Raw genomic sequence first — 22,179 nt, 5'->3', positions numbered from 1 at the left:
TTTTTTTTGTTTTGTTTAATCCTCACAATGTTGATGAACATGTTGAAGTGTGCCGAGTGTGAAAGATTGCAACTCGAACGAGAAGAAGCATTTCAAAGAACCTTTTCTTACACCGCATGTTCTTTTCACAAGCCATCTTTTATTTCTCTACTTTGCGGCTGTAAACGTCTTGAGCCTTCAAATGTGAAGAAGCGCATCGTGACCTTCTTGTTCATGAAATTCGCTACAGCAAAAATAAAGCTTCACTTTCACTTAAGTAGTCCTTTGCCGCCATCTTGTGGCATTACAGGGAATGACCGGTTACTGTTTGATTAGCGATCGCCTTGAATTGTCAACAGGGCGACTTATCGATTGAGTAAAAAAAAAAAAAATGGATTCCAGTCACAAGGGATCCCATTAGTTTGGATTCATCATTCAATTGGACTCTTGAAGGATTAGTCGCACTTTTGTTAGCATGTTGTGAACCGTTTCTCCTCACGAGAATGCCGGGTGTGCTGGAGCCGATCCCGGCTGTCTTTTATTGAGCATATTTCATTTTGGTTTCTTTAAATCAATGGGACTGTAAATGAAAACGATTATGAATTGTCTTTAAGTGCAACAAGTCAGGTTTTTCAGGAAAAAATTATTAAATTACTGTGAACCAGCAAGATACAAAAAAAAAAAACATTTAGGCTTTAAGGTCCAATTGTATTTTGACATGAATGTATAGGAACGAGACGGTTGGACTCTGAAAAGGAAAATTAATGGATGGTATGAATTTTGAAATTAGGTCGTCGTCGTCTAGTAAGCTTTTTGTGCGTGCGTGCGTGCGTGCGCCATCTTTGGAGTTCAGGCGTCGTCATCGACATCGTCGTCGTCCCCGATGACGCCGCGAAGGAAGGAACGTTTGAAATCCTCAAAGGTGATGTCATCGCACTCGCTGCGACCCACAAAGCAAAAAAAAAAAAAAAAAGATGACAAGACGTGCGAGAACAAATTGCAGCAAAAGTTGACGTGAAATGAAGACGGCAACTTACTTGCTGTCTTTGGCTGAAATCAGAAAGACAAGAAAAGTCACAATTTTGTCCAACATGCGCCCAAGCAGACGTGAGGCCCTCAACACTTTTTGGGGCCCGCAACACTTTTTGGGGCCCTCCAAAGAAAACATCGAGGACGCCTTTCATTTGGCCACAAACGACAATCAATTGGAGCCAAATGATGACGCACAGATTTGGTCGACCATCACAAAATGATCTTGTCGTCTTTGAAGACATTTTGTATTTTGATTTTGTGACGAGTTCGCTCAAGCAACAACTTCAATCTGACGTAAGACGGCGTTTTGCAACGCCAGCGATGGCGTGATCGCACGTCATCGTATTTCTCTGGACTTGATTGTCAAACGCGTGCGAGATGCCGTCGTGACGACTCGACATTTCTTGCAGGACAAACACGCTAATCACATGACGCGCCTCAAGCTGACGGTGCAACTGGTAATCGGATTATCACGCACACACATGCGATGTGAGCGCTTGTCATGGTGACGCAAGAGGACGGCACGTACCGGCTTCGGGTTGGGGATGCATCAATCGGAAAGGAAGCTCCACGCACACCTCGCTGCAGTGGGGAACACACACACAATTAAGTTTTGGCTACATTGTGGGCGTGTTTTTCCAGGTTGAACCATCATTGTGGGGACGGACTTGAAATTGAGGGGACATTTTGCTGGTCCTCAAGTTCAGAGACCTCTTTTTGAAGGTCAAGACTTTCGAGTTTAGGTTTAGATGGTTGGGGTTAGGGGGAGGGGCTAGGAAATGCATCATGGCAATGAGATGTCCCCACCATGATACAAAGACAAGTGTGTACGCGCGCGTACCTGGATCCCAAAGGTCTGCCGGACGGCACAGAGAGAAACGGGAGAAAGTCAGGTGTGCTGAAAGGATGCAGCAAAGTGTGTGAAAGGAAAACGTTACCCCGCCGCCGTCATCTTCAAGAGCAGCTTGTAAGACACCAACATGCCCTGAAGCTCCTTCAGCACCTCCCGCTTCACCCTGCACTCATGATTGCAAAGTTGACGCTTCGCCCATCGAGAAACGTCGACCTCACCGCGATGACGCCGATTGTCAAGACGGCAAGCGCAGGCACGCACAACAATGTCGTGGATGAAGTGGTGTTGACAAGCGTGAAAATCTTTTTTGTGTGAATGTGAAGCGGCAACAGGTGAGTTTTCCCCGTTAGTGCAACTACTCAAAAAGATGTTTACAACGTCAGTGTCCGATTTGACTGGTTGGCCAAGCCAATTTTTTTTTCCTTTTCGTGACGAAGCATCTTTGCAAAATTTGGTCTCATCACTTCCAAAAAGCTCCACTTTCTTGACCGTCCGTCCCTTCATACCCGTGTATGAAGTGGGCGGCAGAGTGGAAAGTGTCCTCAAAAAGCGTCTTCTGCACTTTTATTTGCTCAATTGTGTGATTGGACCGCAAGGGCCGCTGCTTGGCCCCGGTTGTCATAGCAACCGGCTCGGCATTGCTAAGGCTAACGCTAACGTTTCTCACATGCTGGAGGAAGCCAAGTTGGTGTCTTGATGCTTGAGGTGTCCGTCCAGCGCCAGTCCTCGCCGGTCCTTGTTGTGCTCCAGACGCGGGTACAAGGTGTATGACTTGGCCAAGCTCGAACCCGGCGCCACGCCGTCGCTGACGCCGTACAACACACACGTCACAAACAAGTCACAACTGAAGAAATTGGAGCTGCACAATTATGGCCAAAATGATCATCCCCATTATTTGTCATCAATAATTATTCATAATTATTGACAATCATTGGGTTTCCAGCCAAGCATTTTTATTTGAATTTTCAAGAAACACCAGAAATGTGCAAAAACGTTTTTGACACTTAGATTTTGGATGGATTTTGAAGCGTGTCGAAAAAAGGAAAATGCGAACTTGGGCGATGGAAACAAGACCGGATACACGTGTCACGTCTTAACCGGATATTACATCACACGTACGTTTGTAGTCCCAAAACAATGTGGGACGATAAAGTAAGGTATGTTTGGGCAAGCGACCATACAGAAATCGAAAGCGAATATTCATGCAATTTTAGATGGAAAACGGCAGAGAGACGCTGCGGTTGAAGAATTTCAAAAGCAAACTCATACGACGCACGGCGCAGTTGCTTCCTGGTCTTCTTCTTCTTCTTTTCAATGACTGCTGGATCACATCGCTATGGTGTATAGCGCCACCTACAGCGACGGAGTCCCCTCAACACAGATGGAAACGGGCAGAAGGCGCATGGTCAGTAAATTGGCTTAGAAACATTCAAAACAATGACTTATGTTAGGAAAAAGGTCAGCATTTTTGTTGTACTACTTTTTTTTGTAGTTCTGCAGATGTGTCTTGGACAGAGCAGACTTGACATTTTTGATGAAGGCCAGACCAGCAAATTTGAAGTCAAACCACAAATGTGCTTACATTTCACATTTGTTGCAAAAGCAACAAGCACATTTTGGCTTTGTTGAAAACCTAATGAAAGAAAAAGAAAAGGTAGCGGCCATTTTGTTTAGTTTTTGTGATTTTTCCTGGATGTCTCAGTCTGGATATTCGTTCGTCTTGCTTTGAGTGGTGATGTTTTTTCACTACAACAACACGAGTAAGTAAGCAAAGGAGTTCATTTGGTGAAGAAGAAGACGAGCAAGCATTTCGTGTTGAGGCGCAATTTGAAGCGAGACGATGAAATTAGCGCCGGTGTTGGTTTGAGTCTCTTACCCGCTTTCCTCTTTGGCCACCGACTTGACGTACTTGTCGTTGGAGTAGAGGATGACGTGGGTCACCTGCTCCACTGCGAACGCCACACGCACACGATGACCAAGGCGGCGCCAGCAAAGCCGGCGTGCGTGCGTGCGTACCTGACAGGCTGATGTCCTTCACCTTCCTGTTGGAGCCGTTGGCGATCTCCACCTCGGCCCGCACCGGCTCGCCGTGGTGGAAGGTCTGCGTGCAAACGCCGTTTGAGCGGGACGGCAAGCAAAAAGCGAAGAGCCGGCGACCTCGCTGACCTCTTTGGGCAGACTCAGTTTAACGCAAAGAGGTTTGTCGCACATCAGGAAGTCAAAGTTGGTCTGGGCCACCGGCGACGCCTCCACGTCCCGCCCAGCGTACTGGATCTTGCGGATGGTGAGGCCGACCGAACTCCTGGCAAACGAGCGACACGTCTGACAAACGCAGGCCGGCCGCGCAACACGACACCCACTGACCGTTTGTCCGGGTCGTGGTTGGGATCATCCGCGCAGAACGCTTTCAGCTGGAACTCCACTGCGCATTTCTGCAAAGCGACAGCCCACGTTAGCTTAGCGCGCTAGCACCTGCGGCAAAGCGCTGGGCGCGCCGACGGACGGCGACCTTTCCCACATCCGACGGAGCGGGCTGCAGCGTGACCGAGTTGGGCAGGTTGTCCGGGAACTGAAACCACAACAACACGTTTGAAATCCTTCTTACAATGACTTTGGATTGTTCACAGTCCATTTTTATTTTGTGGGAAAAAAATGCTGTCTGGCATTTGCAAGATTCCAAAAGCAAGCAAACATTTGTGGAGTAAAAACCCGAAAGAACTATTTTACAAACCCGCTTGTATGCAACGTCATCTGGTGACTTTTTTTTCTTTCTTTTTTGACGTTGACGTCGCATTCAATTGACTTTCCTCCTTGCGGTTGAAATAAGCAAACTAATTCATTTGAAATCAAGCTCATCGTCTCCATTGGGGAACATTTTGTTTTCTTAAAAGTATTTCCATTGTTATTTTGTTTACAAATCTGTTTTGGAATTTTAGTGGTCGTTATTTTGTGAAAATAAGCTTGCAAGCACACGCCTGACCCGAGATCATAAGAATGTTGCTCTTTTCATGATTAGTTACTTTTTTTTTTATTCAATTAGAAACAAAACACGTCACTAAATATTGTGTCAACTAAAATTCTTTTTGTTGTCTAACAGAACACACGCAAAACAACAACGTTCCTTAAATAATTAGTCATCTACTTTTATTGCTTTAAGTTGCTGTTAAATGTTTTGAGCTTTTGTTTGCAAATGTTACTGTTGCCAGTATTTTCAAAAGACAAGATGTCCTATTTCAATCAATGTTTATTTCCTCCAATGTGTTTGTTTGTGTTTGGCGCCAGTTGAGGAGCGGACTGACCTCCAGGAAGAAGGGGAAGGCGTCGCGGCCCAGTTTCCTCAGCAGCTTTTCCTGAATTTTGCTGTGCGTCAGCTGCTCCTTGTCCTGCAGCTCCGGGAAAACCTGGCGTGTGGCCACAAACAGGTCGCGGCGGAAGGCCACGCCCATCACGTCCGCGTCCCGCCGGCCGTACACGAACGTGCACGTCAACATCACGTAGACTGCAAGCACAAAACGTTGGACGCCGTCGCGGAGACGGAACGGCACCGACGACAGCTGCCTTGACATGACAGTTAAATGATGTGCCCGACTGCGCTCTTAACTCAAATCATCTTCCCTCGTGGAGATGAACGCAAATTCACGCAAATTCCTTTTAGAAGAGACGAGATTCAAGAGTGCACATGGTGACTTCATGCTGCAATTCAATTATTTTCGGGTGTAATTATGGAGGTTGAAAATTGCCACAATGATTGTCCGAAAGGGAAAAATGAAAACAATTCCTGGTGCTGCTCCTTCTGGTGTCTTGGCCACCAGGGGGCGGTATTGTCTGTATAATGAGAATCCAGTTCTGCAGTCACTCGCAATCCAACGTTTTTGTGTTTTGTTTTTTACTATTGTCAATGACTCGGCAAGACGTGCTAGCATAACTGCCAGTACGTGTCACTTTGCTCAAAATTGCGTTTCATGTCACGGAGCTATGCAGGTTGAATTGCGTTCGATTGGACTCCACTTGTTAAAATGTTCAAAAAGGACTTGGGCAGACAAATATGACATTTGGCTCACAAAATATGCCTGGCAACATTGTTATCGCATCTGTCATTATGGGTTTGTGCTCAATTATCTGTTGCTTCAAAAGCCGCAACTAATGATGCTAACCGTTAGCATGTCAATAGCATATTGAAATGTTTGTTGGCATGATGCTAAAACTGCGGCTTTCAGTACGCAAGAAGTCATTCTTTATGCTACAAACCTCAGCTGGGACGGACGTTAAACATCCGGAAGCTTCTTTTTGGAAGAATATTGACTAACGCCATCTGCCAAATTGCTGCTCATTTCGAAAACAAAAACTAACAACGCCTCCTATGTGTGCAAAGTGCAGAGTTGCACCACTCGCATCTCAAGGCACCGCTGTACTTTCTTTTCCACGGGTGTCAACGCGGGTCCACTGACTGACCTCGTTTTCCGCTCAGCTGCGAAGGGTCGATGACGAGCACGCCGTCTGGAAGGCCACAAAGCGCAAGATACAAGTCAACATGCCTTCTGCTCCGTGAATCAAGTTCAAGATGGGGGACAACTTGAGTGATGCGCAGCCACCAGTAGATGGCAGCGATGCGGCATTTGCCAGTCATTTCCAGGGACGGTGACCTTCGTATGGGTCAAGTCCAACTTTTGTCCCCTTGTGAGGTGACGGAAAGCGGCGGGCACTCACCCACTGGATCCACGTGGTCGCAGCGGTCCACAAAGTCTCTGCTGGGCATGTAGATGGTCACCTGCCACAGCACATGAAGATGATGCGGAAGATGATGCAAGCTTCCACGTCAGCATGGCCGACGGATCGTGAGCTCAGCACACATCTTCCAAACTTGCCAAAGTGGCCCACAAATCTCACACACACACACACGCGCACACACCACTTCCGGATAGGTCGCCCCCGCGTGCTGCGTTGCTACAAGCTTCCTTGAAGTCGGGTCACGTCACAAGTCGGCCCTGAACAATTTGCAGTTGAAAAAGGTGCAAATTGTGAGCTGCCGACAGCGCGACTACGTCACTCCTCTTACTTGGCCAAATTCATTTGTCAGGGAGCTTTCATTCTTTTTTGGGGAAAGAAAATTCCACAAAGATGGCTGCCACATGTCACGTTGCTACCGTACAGCAAGTGGTCCACAATCGGAATGACAACAACTTACCGACTTGTCCCGGGACGCTTTTTTGAAGACCGCTCGCTTGCCACTCATTTCCGCGGACCTGCAAGACTTCACAAGACCGGCTTCAATTTTGCAATCACAAATTTTATTCCTCAGTCGCACTCGGAGATCAGAGTGGAGCGGACGGACAGGCCTGATGATGATGAAGATGACGAAGATGAAAACTGATGACCTGCCTCAGCCTGTCCGACTTTTATAAAGACGCTAATCTGCTTACGAATGGCCGCATCAGCATCACGTTTCGTCCTCGTCACTGAAGCTTAGGAAGCCCACATGGCTTGGACGTCTTTATTCACTTGCCGTGTGTACAAAAGTCAACGTGAGACTGACGAGTCAACGGTCCCGCTCGCTCACACGTTACGCTAAAAGAGTTTGTTGGCGTTCCGTACACGTGCGCCGCGGCACAGCCAGCCGTCGTCTCGGCCGGCGGACTGCCCGCGTTAAAAAAGAAAAAGAAAAAAAAAGGTGTGGGCGGCGGCGAGATGCAGTCCGGTCCTCCCGTCACACGTCCGACCACAGGATGGCCTTGCTGCCCTTCTCCACGCTGCTCACGTACACGCCCGACGGCGACCACGAAACGGCGTTGATGGCCGAGCTGCAGGATGCAACGACAACAACTTGAGTGACAAAATATTGGCAGCGTCAAAGTCAATACGTATGCAAATATGCCACACGTACACCCCAAAAAAATCACTTTTTTTCCCAGGGAAAACAAAAAATCCGACAGTCTTTATACATCGAGTGGAATGTCAAACAATCCTGTCAAATATTATTTTAAGTATGAAAAAAAAAAAAAAAGACAATTTGAAGCAATTTCTCTTCAAACATTTACAAACAAATCTCGGAATTCATGTTACCTTACCAATAACTGCAACATGCAAATGTGCGTGCGCTCAAGTCACGTGACTCGGGAATGGGCGGGGCCCGAGCCAGGCGGGGCCGTCTTACTTGTGATTGCGATCCAGCGTTCGCTCCACTTTCCCCGTGAGAACGTTCCAGATGTACAGCGCGCCGTCTGCCGAGCCGCCCGCCACAAAGTTGCCATCGGGACTAAAAGCAAAGTCACAAACATCTTCACGCAAGCTAGCCGTGCTAAAGCTAATGTTTGGATGCCAAAACAATGAAAACGGGCATCAGGAAGCAGAAGAAGGGAAGCAGTCAGCGAGGGCAGTACGATAACGACAGGAAAACAAAGAGGAGCCAGCACATTCTCAAGGCAATTTTGAAATCAACAAAGTGTTGATTGCCATTTGGACTTTGCGAGGCAACCCACCTGAAGGTGACTCGGGTCCAGTCGGCGCCGCACTTGAAGCCGTCGGCGCTGAAGACGACAAGACAAGCGTGAGCGCGTTCGGGTCACAACAAGTCGCTTTTCAAGCCCCGCGGCGCGCTCTTCAAAGACGGACCTGAGAGTCTGCCGGACGGCGTTGGTGCGCAGGTCGACGATCTGGAGCAGGTCGTCTCTGGAGCAGGTGAGCAGCTCGGTGCGCTCGTGGTTCAGGTCCAAAGACGTCACCCGGCCCAGAAGCTCCAACTCCCGCACGCTGCTCTCCGCCCTGAAACCAAAGCAGCGTGGGATCGGATTTGCCAAATTCCCCCAAACTCGACTGGCGCAGCTCACTGACCTGATGTCCCAGAAGCGGACCTTCTTGTCAAAATGGCCGCTCATGACGCACTGCTCGGTGCACACCAAGTCATTGCAGCTGGAGCCGGTGAACACCGTCTTCATGCCTGCCGGACACAAAGCGGAGGTCGGCGGAGTCACGCCATACGAGCGAGCGAGCGGCGGCCAATCACGTACAGACTTTGCTGCGGAGGTCCCACACTTTGAGGGTTCGATCGTAGCTTCCCGACACGATGCGAGTGTTGTCCAACAGGAAGCGGGCCGACAGAACCTTCCCGCTGTGTCCCGTCAGCGTGTGCTGTCCAGACCAAAAGTTACGTTCAAGAGTGGAAACGCAGCTTTCGCAAGATGACATCACACGCTGGGCAAAAAACAAGAGCCAAATAATGACCCCGCCCCCTCCTGAGTGGACGTTTGACGTTTGAGATGGCAAGCAGCCCCCCCCGCCGCTGCGCGATGCCGGCGCGTGACCTCGCAACATGCGTCACTCGAGCACCACGGCAGGCGCTGCCGGGAGCCCACCTGGCAGCTGCCTCGTCCCACTTCAGAACTTTTTACTTCTCATCACAGACCTTTGCCAATATTCAACCGCATGACCTTTCACCCCCGTGCGCCAAAAATCCTCTTCCATAATAGTTTTTTTTGTGCGCACTAGTAAATGTCCCAATCTGATCACGTGATCGGAAACCAGCTCGCTGATCATGTGACTTTCAGCCAATTGAAAATGGTCCGTTTTTACATTTTCAAGACTAAAATGATTTGTTGACTTGAGTTGATCAAATCAAATCTAATATTTCCATCTTGGTGTTTTGTTGACGTGATGACACGACGACCATTTGGACAATCACCGTTTGACAAATGATTGATTGATTGATGATCAAGAGTCGATTAATGCGACGATCCGTTAGCTTCCGCTATCTTAATCGTTGCACCTCCACTTGTTTGTCCATTTGCACCCTAACTTGGACTACTGAGTATTCCGGCCTGTCCCAATCTCAGACTTAAAACGGGACAAACGACATTTGAAGGAGAAGAAAAAGAAGGAAAAAAAAAGGTGGTCTACTTTACGGTGGTGAAGGAATCGTGGAAATGATGAAAGCATCCAACCTCGACATGCACACTAACAAGACTGGCCTTTTTCTGCGACTGACCCTCAGTCTGTAGTCGTCCAGAGTCCAGATGCGACTGGCAAAGTCGTTGGAGGCGGCCAACAGGTACGAGCCCTGCACGCACACGCACACACAAATGATCAGACGTGGGTGCGTCGGTCAACTTCCACCATTTGCCAGCGGCGAACCCGCAACATGGTCTTTATCTCAGGACGCACCATCTCATTATTTCAATTTGACTTTGTTAGTTTCTTTCTTATTTGTTGTCATGCAGCATGAAAAGTTCTCAGCACACATGAAGCGAGACGACGCCAAAGCAGACATCCACTAAACCAGAAAAAGGAAAAGAGTGACCCCCCCCCCCCCCCCCCAAAGATCAGTGATTTAGCTTTTTTGGAAGTGTCTCCCTCTATTGGGACGCAAAGGAATCGAATGACAAGAAATGTTTTGCGTTTGGCTTGTCGGAGAACGAAGTCGTACTGAGGCCGAGCAGACGATTCGTGATGGGGCGGGAAAAGGAGACTTACGGCGCTGTCAAAGTCGATGCAGGTGATTCCCGCGTTGCTGCCGGTCAACGCTCCTTTGGGCTCACAGCGACCTGCAGGCACGCACGCACGCTTTCAACAAATGGCGTCTTCAAGAAAAAACAAGTCCAATTTGTAGAGTGGAAGTGTAACAACGCAGCCATGAAAATGGAGCTCATCGACAGCGTCAACAATCTTTTCAAGGTCTCAGCTTGAAAACTGGAAATCATTAGCCCCGCCCCTCCCGCTGGGACGCTCAATCTGGTGGCTTGTTGTTGTTGGAAGTGATCAGAAGGAGCTGAGAAGATCTGCGCACAGACTCCCGATATGATGTCACTTCCTGTTGGTGTGAGCGAGGCCTCCGGTACGCCGACGCGTTGCCACTCGGAAGCGTGCCGGCGGCGGGAGGGGATTGCGGGTCATCAGACCTTTTACTGCTCATCATCGACCTTTTGCCACAAGTGTGTGCGTGCGTGCGTGCGCGCAACCCACCTGACACCACCTCCCACAGCTTGACCTTGCGGTCCATCCCTCCTGTGGCCAAGACACGCGAGCCGGGGCTGAACCGCACCGCGTTCACCTCGCCGTCGTGCGCTTCCTGCACAAAACACACCGCTCGCGTGAGACGCCCCAATTCCAACCCTTAAATGCTGAGTGTCAAGCGGGGAGGCAAATGGCTCCCATTTTGATGGCCTTTGGTACGAGGATTGAACCCACGACCTCCCAGTGTCAGGGCGGACCCTCTACCACTAGGGCACCGAGTTGCTGGCAGAGCAAAACAAAAGCGCGAGACGAGTTTCACTAAAATTGAGTCGTGCGCTTCCTTACAAAAACGTGGAGCGCCGTGGACGGGACTCGAACCTCCACGCAGGCCCCCGACGGCACCTCGCTGTTTTCCGGAGACGTACTCAAGGAGTTTGCGCCTCGCCGTCTGCAGAGGAAGAGACGACGTCCAATCAGCCGCACACAATCGCACCCACGTCACGAGTGTGTCCACGCACCCGAAGATGTTGGAGATGGAATCCAGCAGACCAGCAGGGGGCACCGCCGTCATTTTCTTACTGAAAGACAACAAACTTGGATTCACCTTGCACCCGAGACAATCATTTGCAGCTTGGCTTTTTCTTTGCTTTATTGACGCAAACAACATAAAAGTATGACTTTGACGCCACCTTGAGGCTATTGGGTGCGATTGATTGATGGTCCTTTCCCACTGATGAGGTCATTTCCCTTTGAAATGCCGATGTTTGGCGATGGAACAAATTCAACTCGCATCTCAAATTGTCATTTATTTGGAGAACTGACTCGAAGGAGGCGTTTTGTCCCGACTCGCTGGCGTTACCTGGGAGTCCTGCCGATCGCTCGTCCGTGCGGCTGCTCCCCGCCCGCCTTCCCGGAATCCTCGGCCAGAACTTCAATGTCGTCGTCCCTGAGGAGAACAACAAGTCAGCGCGGGCGCCGCGTCCACCCGCTCGACTAGCCACAAGTTCACCAACGGGTCGACAGGAAGCGGCTCTTTGGCGGCGTCCGCCAGCTCCTTCTGCAGTTTAGCCTGTCTGCGTCTGGGAGGGGGCGAGATGAGCGCACGGGTTAAGGGTCAGACACGTGACGGTCCGCCCGTCCGTCCGTCCGTCCGTCCGTCCGTCCGTCCTCCCTCCACCTACCTGCTGTCCTTCTCGTTCTCGGCGTTGAGCTGGTTGGCTTCCTGAGCCTTCTCGGCCATCCAGCGCGAGACCAGTTCCTGGTTGTCCAACGTGGTCTTCCTCAGTTTCTCCTCCAAAGCGCTGAAGGTGATCTGCAGGGCGTCGTACTCGTCCTTCAGAGTCTGGTTGGCTCGCTCCAGGTCCTGCGCGACACACGCTCACAACGCTACAGGACCGACAGATGCATACCGTCTCGACTCCGGTTGCTCAGCGTGGCACAAATATTGGCCAATCTTGGCTGAGGATAAAGAATATATGAGTGGGAGTGCTGCACAAAGATCTGCTAAATGCTGCAACATAGATGCTAGCCATTAGCCTGCCAATGGAGTTTAGAGGGAAGCTCATCGTCATCCTAAGGCAAAGCTAGCGGTTTGCTGCTTTGAAAAAGGCGCTACAACTTGTAATCATTTGTCAACACGCAACTCCTGGAATCCATTTTGCTACTTATTTGGCCGTTAAAGATGATTGTGACCGCATGAAGTACTAATAATAAGTTCTATGATTGATTTGAATTCAATGGAGCGGTTGAGGGTGTACCCCGCTAACTGCTCACAGAAAGCTGGGATAGGCTCCAGCACGCCCGCTAGCGACCCTGGTGAGGATACGCGCTTTGGAACACGGATGGCTGAAACTGGATGCCAATCCAATGCCATGCAAGTGAACGCTACTTGATGGATGCGGCGCGTTTCCACCGGCCTCAAAGCGCGGTACCTGCAGGCAGTTGTTGAGGTCTCGAACGTCGCCCTCCAGGTCGGCCGTCCGCCGCTGATACTCCAGCATCCTGAAAGAGCAGACGAGCCAGCGAGCGGGCGGTCAGCGCACGCAAGCGGGCCGGCGGCCCACCACTCGCTGTAGGCGGCGACCGACTTGGCCTCGTTGCTCTGAATCTCCTTGTCCTTCTGCTGGATCCGATTGTTGAGCTCGATGACGGTCTGCGCCAGCTGCGGGACGAGAGCACACGCGACAGCCGCCTTTCAACATCTGCGGCAATTTTGGGGGACTTTTGGGGGGAAAAGCAGCTTGTTGTGAGTTGAATGGCACCAAACGGCGCTCTTACTTTGACATTTGACCATGTGTATGGACGTTGGGAGTCATTTTTTGTTGATGACGTTAAGATGGCCGAATCAAAGCAAAAAGTTATTTGATGAGACGCGGCATTCGGCGCCACATGTTAGGATTGGAATTAGGAACCCGGAAGGCGCCGGTCGGCCACCGGCGAAAACGAGCTCCTGCACAAAATCAGCCCGACTTTTGGACGTCCACGCACGCACGCACCTCGCCTCGTTTCTTGTGCAGCTCCGTCAGCTCCTCCTGATGGCGGATCCTCATGTCGGCCATTTCCTGCTGCAGCGCCAGCGCGTCGCCGCGACTGCCGTCCGCCGCCGCCCTGCGAGCCACACACCAAGTCAGCCGTACAAACACAGCCGGCGACGGTGGAGAGACGCACGCCTTTGGCGCTCACGTGGCGGCTTCGTGTCCTCGTGCGACCTCGTACTTGTCGGCCTGGTAGCGCTCCGACAGGACGGCCCGCAGGTCTGACTTCTCCAGCAGACGATTGTCTGGAAGACGCACGCAAAGGACTTTGTGGCGTACCTTCAACGGCAAGCGTTCATTCATCGGCTCCTTTTTGACTCCCGTAACGTCACCGCTGACGGATCGGAAGCGATCAACGTTCCGTTCTGCTGCTCAAGTCGTCGGCCGTCACTCCAAGCGGTTCGAAGGGCCCCAACATGATGATGCTAATGTACGTTTGCCTTTTCTTAAATGACTTGACACGATTGGCTGAACATTTGCGCGCTTCCACAAGCTCCCTTCTGGTTTTTCTCCGCGGCAGATTTGAGAAGGCGTGCTCGACACTGTCGGCCATCTTGCAGCTGGCGCTGAGGAGCAAAAAATTTGCTGCCAAAGCAAAATCGGGCTCAGAAGCTTCTGCAGCAACAATCAAACACGCTAATCCTCCATTGTTGCGATGCACCGAATATTGGGCCACTGAAAATTTCCGGCCAAAAATGGCAAAAAAATATGCATTTTCGGCTGTTTCGGACAAAATAAAATTTAAGCCGGAAAAAAAAACCCGCTGCAATTAAGTTTCTGTTTGAATGAAACACAAAAGACGGGGGTGAGTGTCCGCCTCGCTGCTCGCTGGCGTTTGTGAGTACCGGCAGCTTCATTGTGCTAACCGGAGACGTTCGCTTGGTAAACGATGAGGAAAAAGCGAGCGCTGCCGAGTTCTGCCGAGTTCTGCACTACGACGGGCGAGCCACTCTTCCTCCTGCAGCGTCTTCCTCTTTTTCTTTGATGAGAGCCCCTCGAGCGCTTTTTTTCCACTTGCATTCTGGTGGCCGTGCTGAATACTTTAGCTAATGTTAGCACTATTGCTATCAAGAGTTTGAAACAAGTCAACACTAAGCGCTATCTCCGGGTGACTGCAGATCTGTACACGACGCCGCAAGTGACTTTGCAGTCCGTTCCCAAAGCCGAAAAAATGTCTTTATTATTTAAAGGTTGGTGAATTGGTGAATGTGCCGAGGGTTAGGGTTAGCGAGGCATGGTCCGCACCACACGCATCCGTGCGAACTACTGTACATTGACTATACAGTGCAATTGCACCGCCAGAAAGTGCTGAGTTGCTCACCCCGCGTTTGGTGTTTAATGTAGCATTCGCCAACATGTCTCTGATGTCTGTGGTGTGGACGCATTTCAATTTATATTGCGCTTTGTTAAAATGCCTGTGCTAAATAGGCCTAAATATTTTATAATAATATCATAATAAAAGCAACGCTAATAATAAATTGGCATCATTTTTTCCCCGCCAAGCATTTCTCATTTTCGGTGCATCCCCAGAAAATGGCCACGTGACAAGCATGCCAGGAAAAAGGCTTTTTGGATTGAGTTAGAGCGACATCTAGCGGACATCAGTGGGGCGTGTCCTCAATTAGACACGCAAGGCTCGCAGCCACAAACTCACAGGATGCTTCGAAGGCCTGGCGGGCCGCCGGCCTAATAAAAGGCTTTCTTTTAGGACTGTTGAAAGCCATTGATGCTAAAGACTGCATCTTTCATACATGCAGCGAGAAATGAATATTAAGAGCCGCATTCGTATATGACGCTACGTGGCCCCCATTAGCGCTGATGACCAATTGTGGCCACGCCCAGCATATAAATTGTCCATCCCTGCTTGACGGCATTTACCGTCTGGTCAGCAGGTACGAATATTTCAACGTTCAACTCTGGCCGATAAGGATGATTGTGAAAACGTGGGGGAATCGAACAATCGGAGAAGCCCTCATCGATACTACGGAACAAATGTTTTTGCGTGGCCTGTGGAAATAGCGGCCGTGGCTCGCCAAGGTCAAGTTGACGCCATCTACTGGTCTGCGTTCAGCCATCAACGGAGTCACTCACACTGATGGACGAGCTCTTCGAAGCCGTGCCGCTGCAGACGGTCGCGAAGCTTGAGTTGCTCGCAGATGTGTCGCTTCCACGTGCAGGCGCCGCATCGCTGCGCCATCACCCCTTAAACGCACAAAGGCAAGCACCATTAACAGCAGTCTTCATTTATAGCAAGACTGGCGTGATCTAAGATTGACAGCTGTCCATCCACGATCTGAACCTGACAACGGGTTGCATTATGCAAGTATTGGCAGAATACGGGATTAAATGTGTCTGACGTGACGTGAATATTATCAGTAACGCTGATTTGCGCGAAAACTGCAAGCACAAATTTTGCGGCGGTGAACGTGCACCGGCTCGTAGGTGGAGCGCTCGCCCGGCTTTATTCCTCCGTGTCACAAAATACCACTTTGGACCTTTTCATTGTACTCCCCCGCGTTTGTTTACAACTTCTCGCAGCCAGTCAAGAGTTGGAAACGAGCCGTTTTGTTTCACGTGTTCATTGAAGAATTGAACAGTTTGGTGTAGCAAAGTTGTGACAAAAAAGTTGTGACGGCTCCAGACAGTCATCTGGAAGACAGACCACGGAACGTTAGTTTCAAGTTGGAGATTCGCGACGTATCCGGACAAACTCATTTTAGTGTGCCCCTATTGCAGAAGTTATGGTTAAATGTACACGATCATCGCACGTTGATTTAGAGTAAATGGGTCACATGATCTGGAAGCTATTGAACGAAAAGGCTCATCGTTACATTTGTGTCGTATGACATGCGGCAGGCCAAGTACTATGATTCCACACCCATTTTGAGTAAATAAGTCACATGACCTGGAAGCTATTGGCAATTCCGAGATGACGTCACAAATCAAAATGGCGGTCTTACTCTGTGAAAGGACCCTCTGCGTTCATTAAAAAGCATTGGACTTTGGGTCGTTGTAAAATGATTTGCGAGGATTATTTTGATTTCCGAATGCGATGAAATGACCACTAGAACAATCTGCCCGGTTTGCGTGCGAGTCACAAACAAAAGCAATACAATCCGCCGTTTGTTTTCATCGTGTAAAGGAAGCATTTGCGTCGCATTGGGGAGAGAACTATCAGAAATGCCCGGATGTTCTGAATTGTCAATTGGGCTCAAACGCAAAATCGACTTGAAATATATTGAGGGATGTGAAATGGGAAAACAAGAGGCGTATCTCGTGCGGCAGGCCCAGCACAGCAAAACAAAATAACGCCAGCAGGAGTTGCCGGTCACGGCAAAACAACCGCTGCCTATCCGTAAGTAATTACTGTGCAATCTTGCGTTGCCTTGTGATGTTTTGACCACGGACAAGTCCATTCCATCGCCCTCACGTTCGAACCGCGCGTGTCGTGTCTGAAGGCAGAGGAGCGTTCAAAGTTGAGATGCTCGCCAGACATTTGTTTTCCTGGTTGTCACGTGTTGTGGGAGCAGCGCAACGTCGTCGACGTCACGTTCAAGTCAAGGAAAGAAATAGGAATAAAAAACGGGATTCTTTACGGACGAACATAACGAGGCCACGAAGTTTAGGGAATATTTTGAGCATCTTTCGGCAAAAAGTGTCGTGACTCAACATGTTAGCATGCTAAAGTAGCCGTAAATACCCGCGCGCGCTTTGGCCCTGGCGACGTCAAAGACAAGATTAATACCTACCGGCGTTGCTAAGGGCCTTGTTTAACTTCGTTCTTTAGCCCGTCAAAATGCTCCGTTTGCTTTCCCAGCCGATATCACTTCCCTCACTTTGCTCACTGCGCCTCGGCTCCATTTTGGCTCTTGGGGGGGTCGCTGCTTCCGGGCCGTCGCGGGAAAATGACGTCAGGCGAGCGTCTTGAGCGTCTCGTCTTTTTTTCGGGTTTAGGAAAGCTACCACGCCAGGAAGGGGAAAAAAAGTATTAAAAAACACGTTAGAACATAGTTACATGGCACGTTCAAACGTTGGGAGGCCGACTTTTTCATTTAGCAAACCAAAACCAAAATGTCAGTGTACCAAAAAGAAATACAATCAATTTGCGACAATGATAACATCATTTCTGACTATGGCTCAACAAGATATGTATTATTCAAACACTAACCCTAATTTGAAAAATCTCTGGATAGAAGGTATTGATTTTTGTAATCCTAAATGCAATAACACATTTTTAAGATAGTATCTACACAAATGTAGTTCAGAGGTTTTTGGAAGGATTTTCAAGGTTGGTTGGAACACAAGTCAAGTTTATTTCTACAGGCCTTCATCACACAAGAGCCTCAAAGGGCTTCACATGACCACAAATGTCAACAATTTGCCGTAATCCAGCCACAAGAGGGCAAAGAAAAACTCCGACAGCAACAAAAACCTTGCGAAGGGAGCGCAAATGTGTTCATCTCCCTTCAGGCTGCAAAAATGGACTTCGTTTGTGATACGAAACATGAATTAAGAAATGCAAGTCTTGCGTTTGCTGTCCATGAAAGAGATGCAATTTGAAATGAGCATTAACAATCGGAAAATTGTCTTTGGTGTCAAAGTTCTTCTTGTAACGGGAAAGCAGTTTATTCACAAATGTCGTTTGCTTTTTTCAAATAAAAAAAACAAATCCTAATATGGCTCATTGGAAGAAGGAGATCCGTCTCGTTGCAAAATCTTGAAGGTTTATGGATCAGAAAAAATGCCCAATGCTTTTAAAGTTTGATATCAAAATTATATTAATAGGATCCTTTTAATATAAAAAGACTTCACTGTGACGGCGTCCTCCCGCCGTCCAATCAGACCATCCCGCTCCACTGCAGCGACGAGTACGTCACGCCACCGCCGTCATCGTCGCGGGGCGAGCACAAGACCAGCGTCTTCTTGACGTTGGAACCCAAGCGAGCGGCGGCCAGGAGGTCCGAAAGCAACACCTGCTCGTCCGCGCGCACGCACACGCAGATGAAGTGCGCGTGGAAGCGCAGCGGGTCGCCTGCCAACGCAAAACAAACACGCCGTTCGCTCACAACTTTTATTTCCTGACGACTGCCGACGAGCTGCCGCTTTGAAAAATGCCGACTAGGAAAGTAGTAATTGTGGTAGCGGAGGAAGCAAGCAACCTACCAGGATAGGCCAGGAAATCTCCGCCAAACTTCCCGGCCGAGGTCAAGTAGAAGCCCCGCCCCCTCAGGTCCGCAAACACGCGGTGCCTGGCGCGAGCGGCGGGCGTGCGGACGGCGCCACAGGCGGAAAGGGGCGGGGCCGGCCGCGCCCTGGCCGTGCTCAGCTGGACCGCCATGGCTGAGTGCGGGAAGCTGAAGTGACGCTCCAGGTCCTCCAGGCGGCGCCGCGTGCTCTCCTCGCCGTCGACCTCCGACCCTGAGCGCAAACCACCGAGATCGTCACGCCAACAAAACGACAACAAGGGCAGCTTTCCAATCAACGTGCTACGAAAACTAAATGCAACATCAAAGAAATCACGTTGACAAAACTGGCTCACAACAACCGTGCGCCTTTAAGGGGCGTCGTCCAGTGAGTGACATCAGGGGCTGCAGTACGATTGGCCGCCTTGTCAGGGTTAGAAAAGTTTGAAAGAAAACTGCTATCTTGGCATTTTGTTTTTTTGGGTTGAAATATTTGTCGGCACACACGCAGGCGTGTCGTCAAGATGGCCGCCTCACCTGTTGGCGACGAGCCCATCGCACGCAGCACCGCCGCCTTCCTGTCTTGGAGAGCGAGGACTCGCTGCTGCCGGTAACTTTGCCGCAGAGTTTCCTCATAGAGCGCCACCTGGTGGACGGGCTCCGGCGCGTCCTGAAGACAACGCACGGCCGTTAGTCACACGCCGGTCCCGACGCCATCCAGTCGCACGCGTGCGTCGTTTCCGGCATCAAGCCAGTCCCTTGTCATCACAATGCTAATGCTAATTAGCATCCATGTTGCGGCGCTTCAAGCCCTTTAACAAGCAGGTTGAATACAAACGTTGTTGGAAAAAAAAAAAAAAAGCATTACACGGACAAAATAAAGTCGTCAAATTGATGCGTGTTGGTCCTCTGAATTACAGGTAGAATTCTTTGATAAATATTCAAGTTCCTCCTGTAAACATCATTAAGCATATATACATGTGTTTAAGGCAAGTTGTAAAATGTCTGAAGTTGAAATTTCTACCAAGTCCTGTCTCAAATGTTCTCCAATGCGGATACTGTAAATGTATAGAATCGTATGCCGAGAAACGTTTCTTGGGAGGAGCAATATGGCGGCCTCGCGGCTTCAAGACTCTCGGCCTATCGGCTATCCAGCCGATCCATATGGAAGTTTGGAGGCCGCTGCCGATTTCCCTATTTGGCAGAACTAAATTCTGATGACCGATTAATTGGCCACATCACTGGAAAAAAATACCAGGAATAAAATGACTTCTTTTTCTTTTGGTCCCTTAACACTTTCAACAAGAGACATTCAATGTTTGTTTTACTTCACAACAGAGAGCAAATTTGGCAAACGTGCAAGAAAGCCACCCACCGATTGCGAGTCGGCGGTCCCGACGGCGAGGGCGCCACGCTGGCCCAGGAGTCGCTCCTCCTCGGGCAGCAACAACAACGGGCGCCCCAGACGCACATTCTGCCTGGGGGTGCGGGGCAGCGAGCCCAGCAGCGCCCCCACCAGGCCGAGGGAGCGCACTGCCGCCACATCCTGCATACGCCACACCAGTTGGGCGGAGTCACACTGACTGACGTGCACGACCTGGACGGCAGACTCCGCCTCTTCGGAAGACATCTCCGCTCTGTCAACACAACATTTTGGCTGTTATTCACCACACAACACTTTTTTTTTTTTTAAGTTATGATGCCAATTTCAAACACAAATGTTTTTTCCCTTTTATGTTGACCCGGGTTCGGCATAGGTCCAAACTATTTTCGATTGGGACAGGCAAAATTTTTTTAAATACAAAATTGTAAACAAAAACTACAAAATTGAAGTATAGTTAAATTGTGGGGAAAGTTCTGGCTGGGCGTCTACCGAAGCAGTCGTTTTTGGATTAGCAATCGCAACTCGGCAAACAATAATGTGTCCTGAGGCAGATGGCAACACACGGCTCGACACCCGTTTGGTTGCAAGCTGCCTCAATATTGGCAAAAGATGCATTGGATTGCTTCATGACTTCACTCAAGTTCCGCTTGAACTGTTTGCTGAGGCCCGGAACGTCCTGCTTCAGCCTGATGATTGCCAATTTGAAGAGAAAACAGAAAGAAAGAAAGAGCAAATTATCAGCCTGCTCTGATATTGGAATACAGAAATCGGAGAATATTTACTGTTCAGGGAATGAAAATTTCAACAATTGGGCTCCAAGCGATTAAGCACTTGTCCATTTAGTTGTTAATCAATTGGTTGTGAATTAATCATGGCCCCTCTATTTTAACATAAACATATGTTGTTGATTTGGTAGCACAGCCTTCATTTCCGTGATTGTACGCACGTGGCACAGTTGCCGTGACAACCAAGGTTTTGGCCAACAGGAAGAAGGGTCGACAAACAAATGAAGCTCTTTTTCGAGAACGCTTCCGTGTTCAACAAAGGCTTCATGACTACAAAAAATAAATAAAAAAAATAATAATCCAGGTGAAAATGTCAGTTGTTCGAGGCATGATGTCCGCACGCAGCAGCAACACGTGCGCGCTCCATTGTTGCGACGTACTCACGTCGCGTGTAGTTGTCGCCTCAAGTTGCGCCAGCTCGAGCCTCTTGGCAGATTTGTAAACGTTTTCGGGACCTTCTTTGGAGCACATCGGCCCGGTGACCGATGGCTTGGTGACGTCACGTCGTTACTTTAGAGGTTAGCAGACAAATGTTGTTGTCACACAGAAGCTAGCTAGCTTAGCTTAGCTTCGCTTGTCACCCCGTCGTAAAGTGCTGCCGCTGCCGCGCTCGTTTTACGTCACAAGAAATGACGTCTGACCGTAGAGCGACCACTAGAGGGAGCTTCGGATGCTTGCGTGAGCACGTGCAGACAACACTTCTTTTTTTTGCAACGTTCTTTAAAAGAAACAACAAAAAACGTTCTTTAAAAACACACACACTTTATTGAACATTGAAAATACCAAACACTCGTTAGTAACAATATGTCAACTAAAATATATGAAATATGTGCCTTTGTAAACAGGAACACAAGTGAAAATCAAAACAATATCCTGGAGACTTTTAGAATGATTTGTTCATGTTACAGTCATTTGGCTTTGCATTTGAATCTATAATAATCTACCATCGCTTCCATTTTAAGAGTTAATGGCAATGTATAATTATTCAGGATGATTTTTCTTCCCCCTTTAACAAATTCGACTTTTCCCTGGAGTCCTGATATTGCCTCTATGGCGGACCCGGGCCTAAGCCCATAAAACACAAATATGGGGACAAACAAAATAAAGTCCAATCCTTTATGCTTCCTTTCAAGAGGTCAGAAGCGGAGTCCGTTGCATCAGCTCGATGACAAAGCGCGGCTTATTGCTGGAAATGGATCCAATCAATCAATCAATGAAAAATATGTTTGTGTGCTAACCGGTGCAACAATGCACAATTGAATTGATAAATGATATATGTATCAATATATAATCAACCTCCCCCTTTGTCTTGTAGTGCCTGTTTCGTTTTCTTGCAAATGGAGAATGTCCACCCTGCTGCTTTTATTTGCAAACCGAACTCGCATACTCGGACAGACACGAGCGCTCCTCATTTTCCCACGCTGTCGTCTGCAGCCATCATTTGCATAACCATAACTTTCATGAAAAGTGACTGAATTCAAATTAG

General features: G+C 49.1%; 3 protein-coding genes across 4 annotated transcripts; all 3 read right to left on the bottom strand.

The window, feature by feature from the left end:
• Positions 1-119: 119 nt before the first annotated feature.
• On the bottom strand, positions 120-7,191 carry LOC144052186 (S-arrestin-like). Its single transcript, XM_077566065.1, has 15 exons — positions 7,050-7,191; positions 6,572-6,632; positions 6,317-6,361; positions 5,164-5,363; positions 4,374-4,433; positions 4,229-4,296; positions 4,031-4,166; positions 3,881-3,965; positions 3,741-3,813; positions 2,532-2,669; positions 1,950-2,027; positions 1,853-1,867; positions 1,541-1,593; positions 1,017-1,029; positions 120-919 (listed from the first exon to the last, which is right to left on the bottom strand). Exons 1-15 carry the CDS (start codon positions 7,095-7,097, stop codon positions 829-831), a joined length of 1,164 nt encoding a protein of 387 aa, XP_077422191.1. The 5' UTR covers positions 7,098-7,191; the 3' UTR covers positions 120-828.
• Positions 7,131-16,858, bottom strand: atg16l1 (ATG16 autophagy related 16-like 1 (S. cerevisiae)). Its single transcript, XM_077566063.1, has 20 exons — positions 16,709-16,858; positions 15,433-15,543; positions 13,490-13,586; positions 13,303-13,414; positions 12,895-12,968; positions 12,739-12,808; positions 11,989-12,170; positions 11,821-11,886; positions 11,667-11,753; positions 11,326-11,385; positions 11,153-11,255; positions 10,817-10,922; positions 10,328-10,398; positions 9,843-9,914; positions 8,869-8,989; positions 8,693-8,798; positions 8,474-8,623; positions 8,341-8,388; positions 8,016-8,117; positions 7,131-7,662 (listed from the first exon to the last, which is right to left on the bottom strand). Exons 1-20 carry the CDS (start codon positions 16,755-16,757, stop codon positions 7,569-7,571), a joined length of 1,881 nt encoding a protein of 626 aa, XP_077422189.1. The 5' UTR covers positions 16,758-16,858; the 3' UTR covers positions 7,131-7,568.
• A 772-nt stretch (positions 16,859-17,630) lies between these two features.
• Positions 17,631-21,337, bottom strand: tsen34 (TSEN34 tRNA splicing endonuclease subunit). Of its 2 annotated transcripts, none has more exons than XM_077566067.1 (5): positions 21,078-21,337; positions 19,900-20,161; positions 19,062-19,194; positions 18,505-18,759; positions 17,631-18,373 (listed from the first exon to the last, which is right to left on the bottom strand). In XM_077566067.1, the coding sequence occupies exons 2-5, from the start codon at positions 20,152-20,154 to the stop codon at positions 18,180-18,182; spliced, it is 837 nt and encodes a 278-aa protein (XP_077422193.1). In that variant the 5' UTR covers positions 20,155-20,161; positions 21,078-21,337; the 3' UTR covers positions 17,631-18,179. The 2 variants fall into 2 exon arrangements, with proteins under 2 accessions (XP_077422193.1, XP_077422192.1); XM_077566066.1 differs by lacking the exon at positions 21,078-21,337 and adding an exon at positions 20,855-21,065.
• Between the last annotated feature and the right edge of the window lie 842 nt (positions 21,338-22,179).

This window comes from Vanacampus margaritifer, chromosome 5 (genome assembly GCF_051991255.1).
Source record: "Vanacampus margaritifer isolate UIUO_Vmar chromosome 5, RoL_Vmar_1.0, whole genome shotgun sequence".
Lineage (NCBI taxonomy): Eukaryota > Metazoa > Chordata > Actinopteri > Syngnathiformes > Syngnathidae > Vanacampus > Vanacampus margaritifer.
Note: the sequence above shows the minus strand (reverse complement) of the source record. Positions and strands in the feature narration are given on the sequence as shown.

Bases quoted from the DNA above. Each gene is read 5' to 3' on its own strand.
- LOC144052186 (XM_077566065.1), bottom strand. From the start codon at position 7,097: ATGAGTGGCAAGCGAGCGGTCTTCAAAAAAGCGTCCCGGGACAAGTCG. The intron at 3,814-3,880 runs GTACGCACGCAC...TGGCGTTCGCAG, and splicing joins GAAGGACATCAGCCTGTCAG to TGGAGCAGGTGACCCACGTC. The intron at 2,028-2,531 runs GTGAGAAACGTT...TCATGAGTGCAG, and splicing joins AACTTGGCTTCCTCCAGCAT to GGTGAAGCGGGAGGTGCTGA.
- atg16l1 (XM_077566063.1), bottom strand. From the start codon at position 16,757: ATGGACTTGTCCGTGGTCAAAACATCACAAGGCAACGCAAGATTGCAC. The intron at 15,544-16,708 runs GTAATTACTTAC...TGTGCGTTTAAG, and splicing joins AGGCAACGCAAGATTGCACA to GGGTGATGGCGCAGCGATGC. The intron at 8,389-8,473 runs GTCCGTCTTTGA...TGTCGTCTTCAG, and splicing joins GCCGTCCGGCAGACTCTCAG to CGCCGACGGCTTCAAGTGCG.
- tsen34 (XM_077566066.1), bottom strand. From the start codon at position 20,961: ATGAAGCCTTTGTTGAACACGGAAGCGTTCTCGAAAAAGAGCTTCATT. The intron at 20,162-20,854 runs GTGCGTACAATC...TTGTGTTGACAG, and splicing joins TGTCACGGCAACTGTGCCAC to AGCGGAGATGTCTTCCGAAG. The intron at 18,374-18,504 runs GTAGGTTGCTTG...TTGCGTTGGCAG, and splicing joins AGATTTCCTGGCCTATCCTG to GCGACCCGCTGCGCTTCCAC.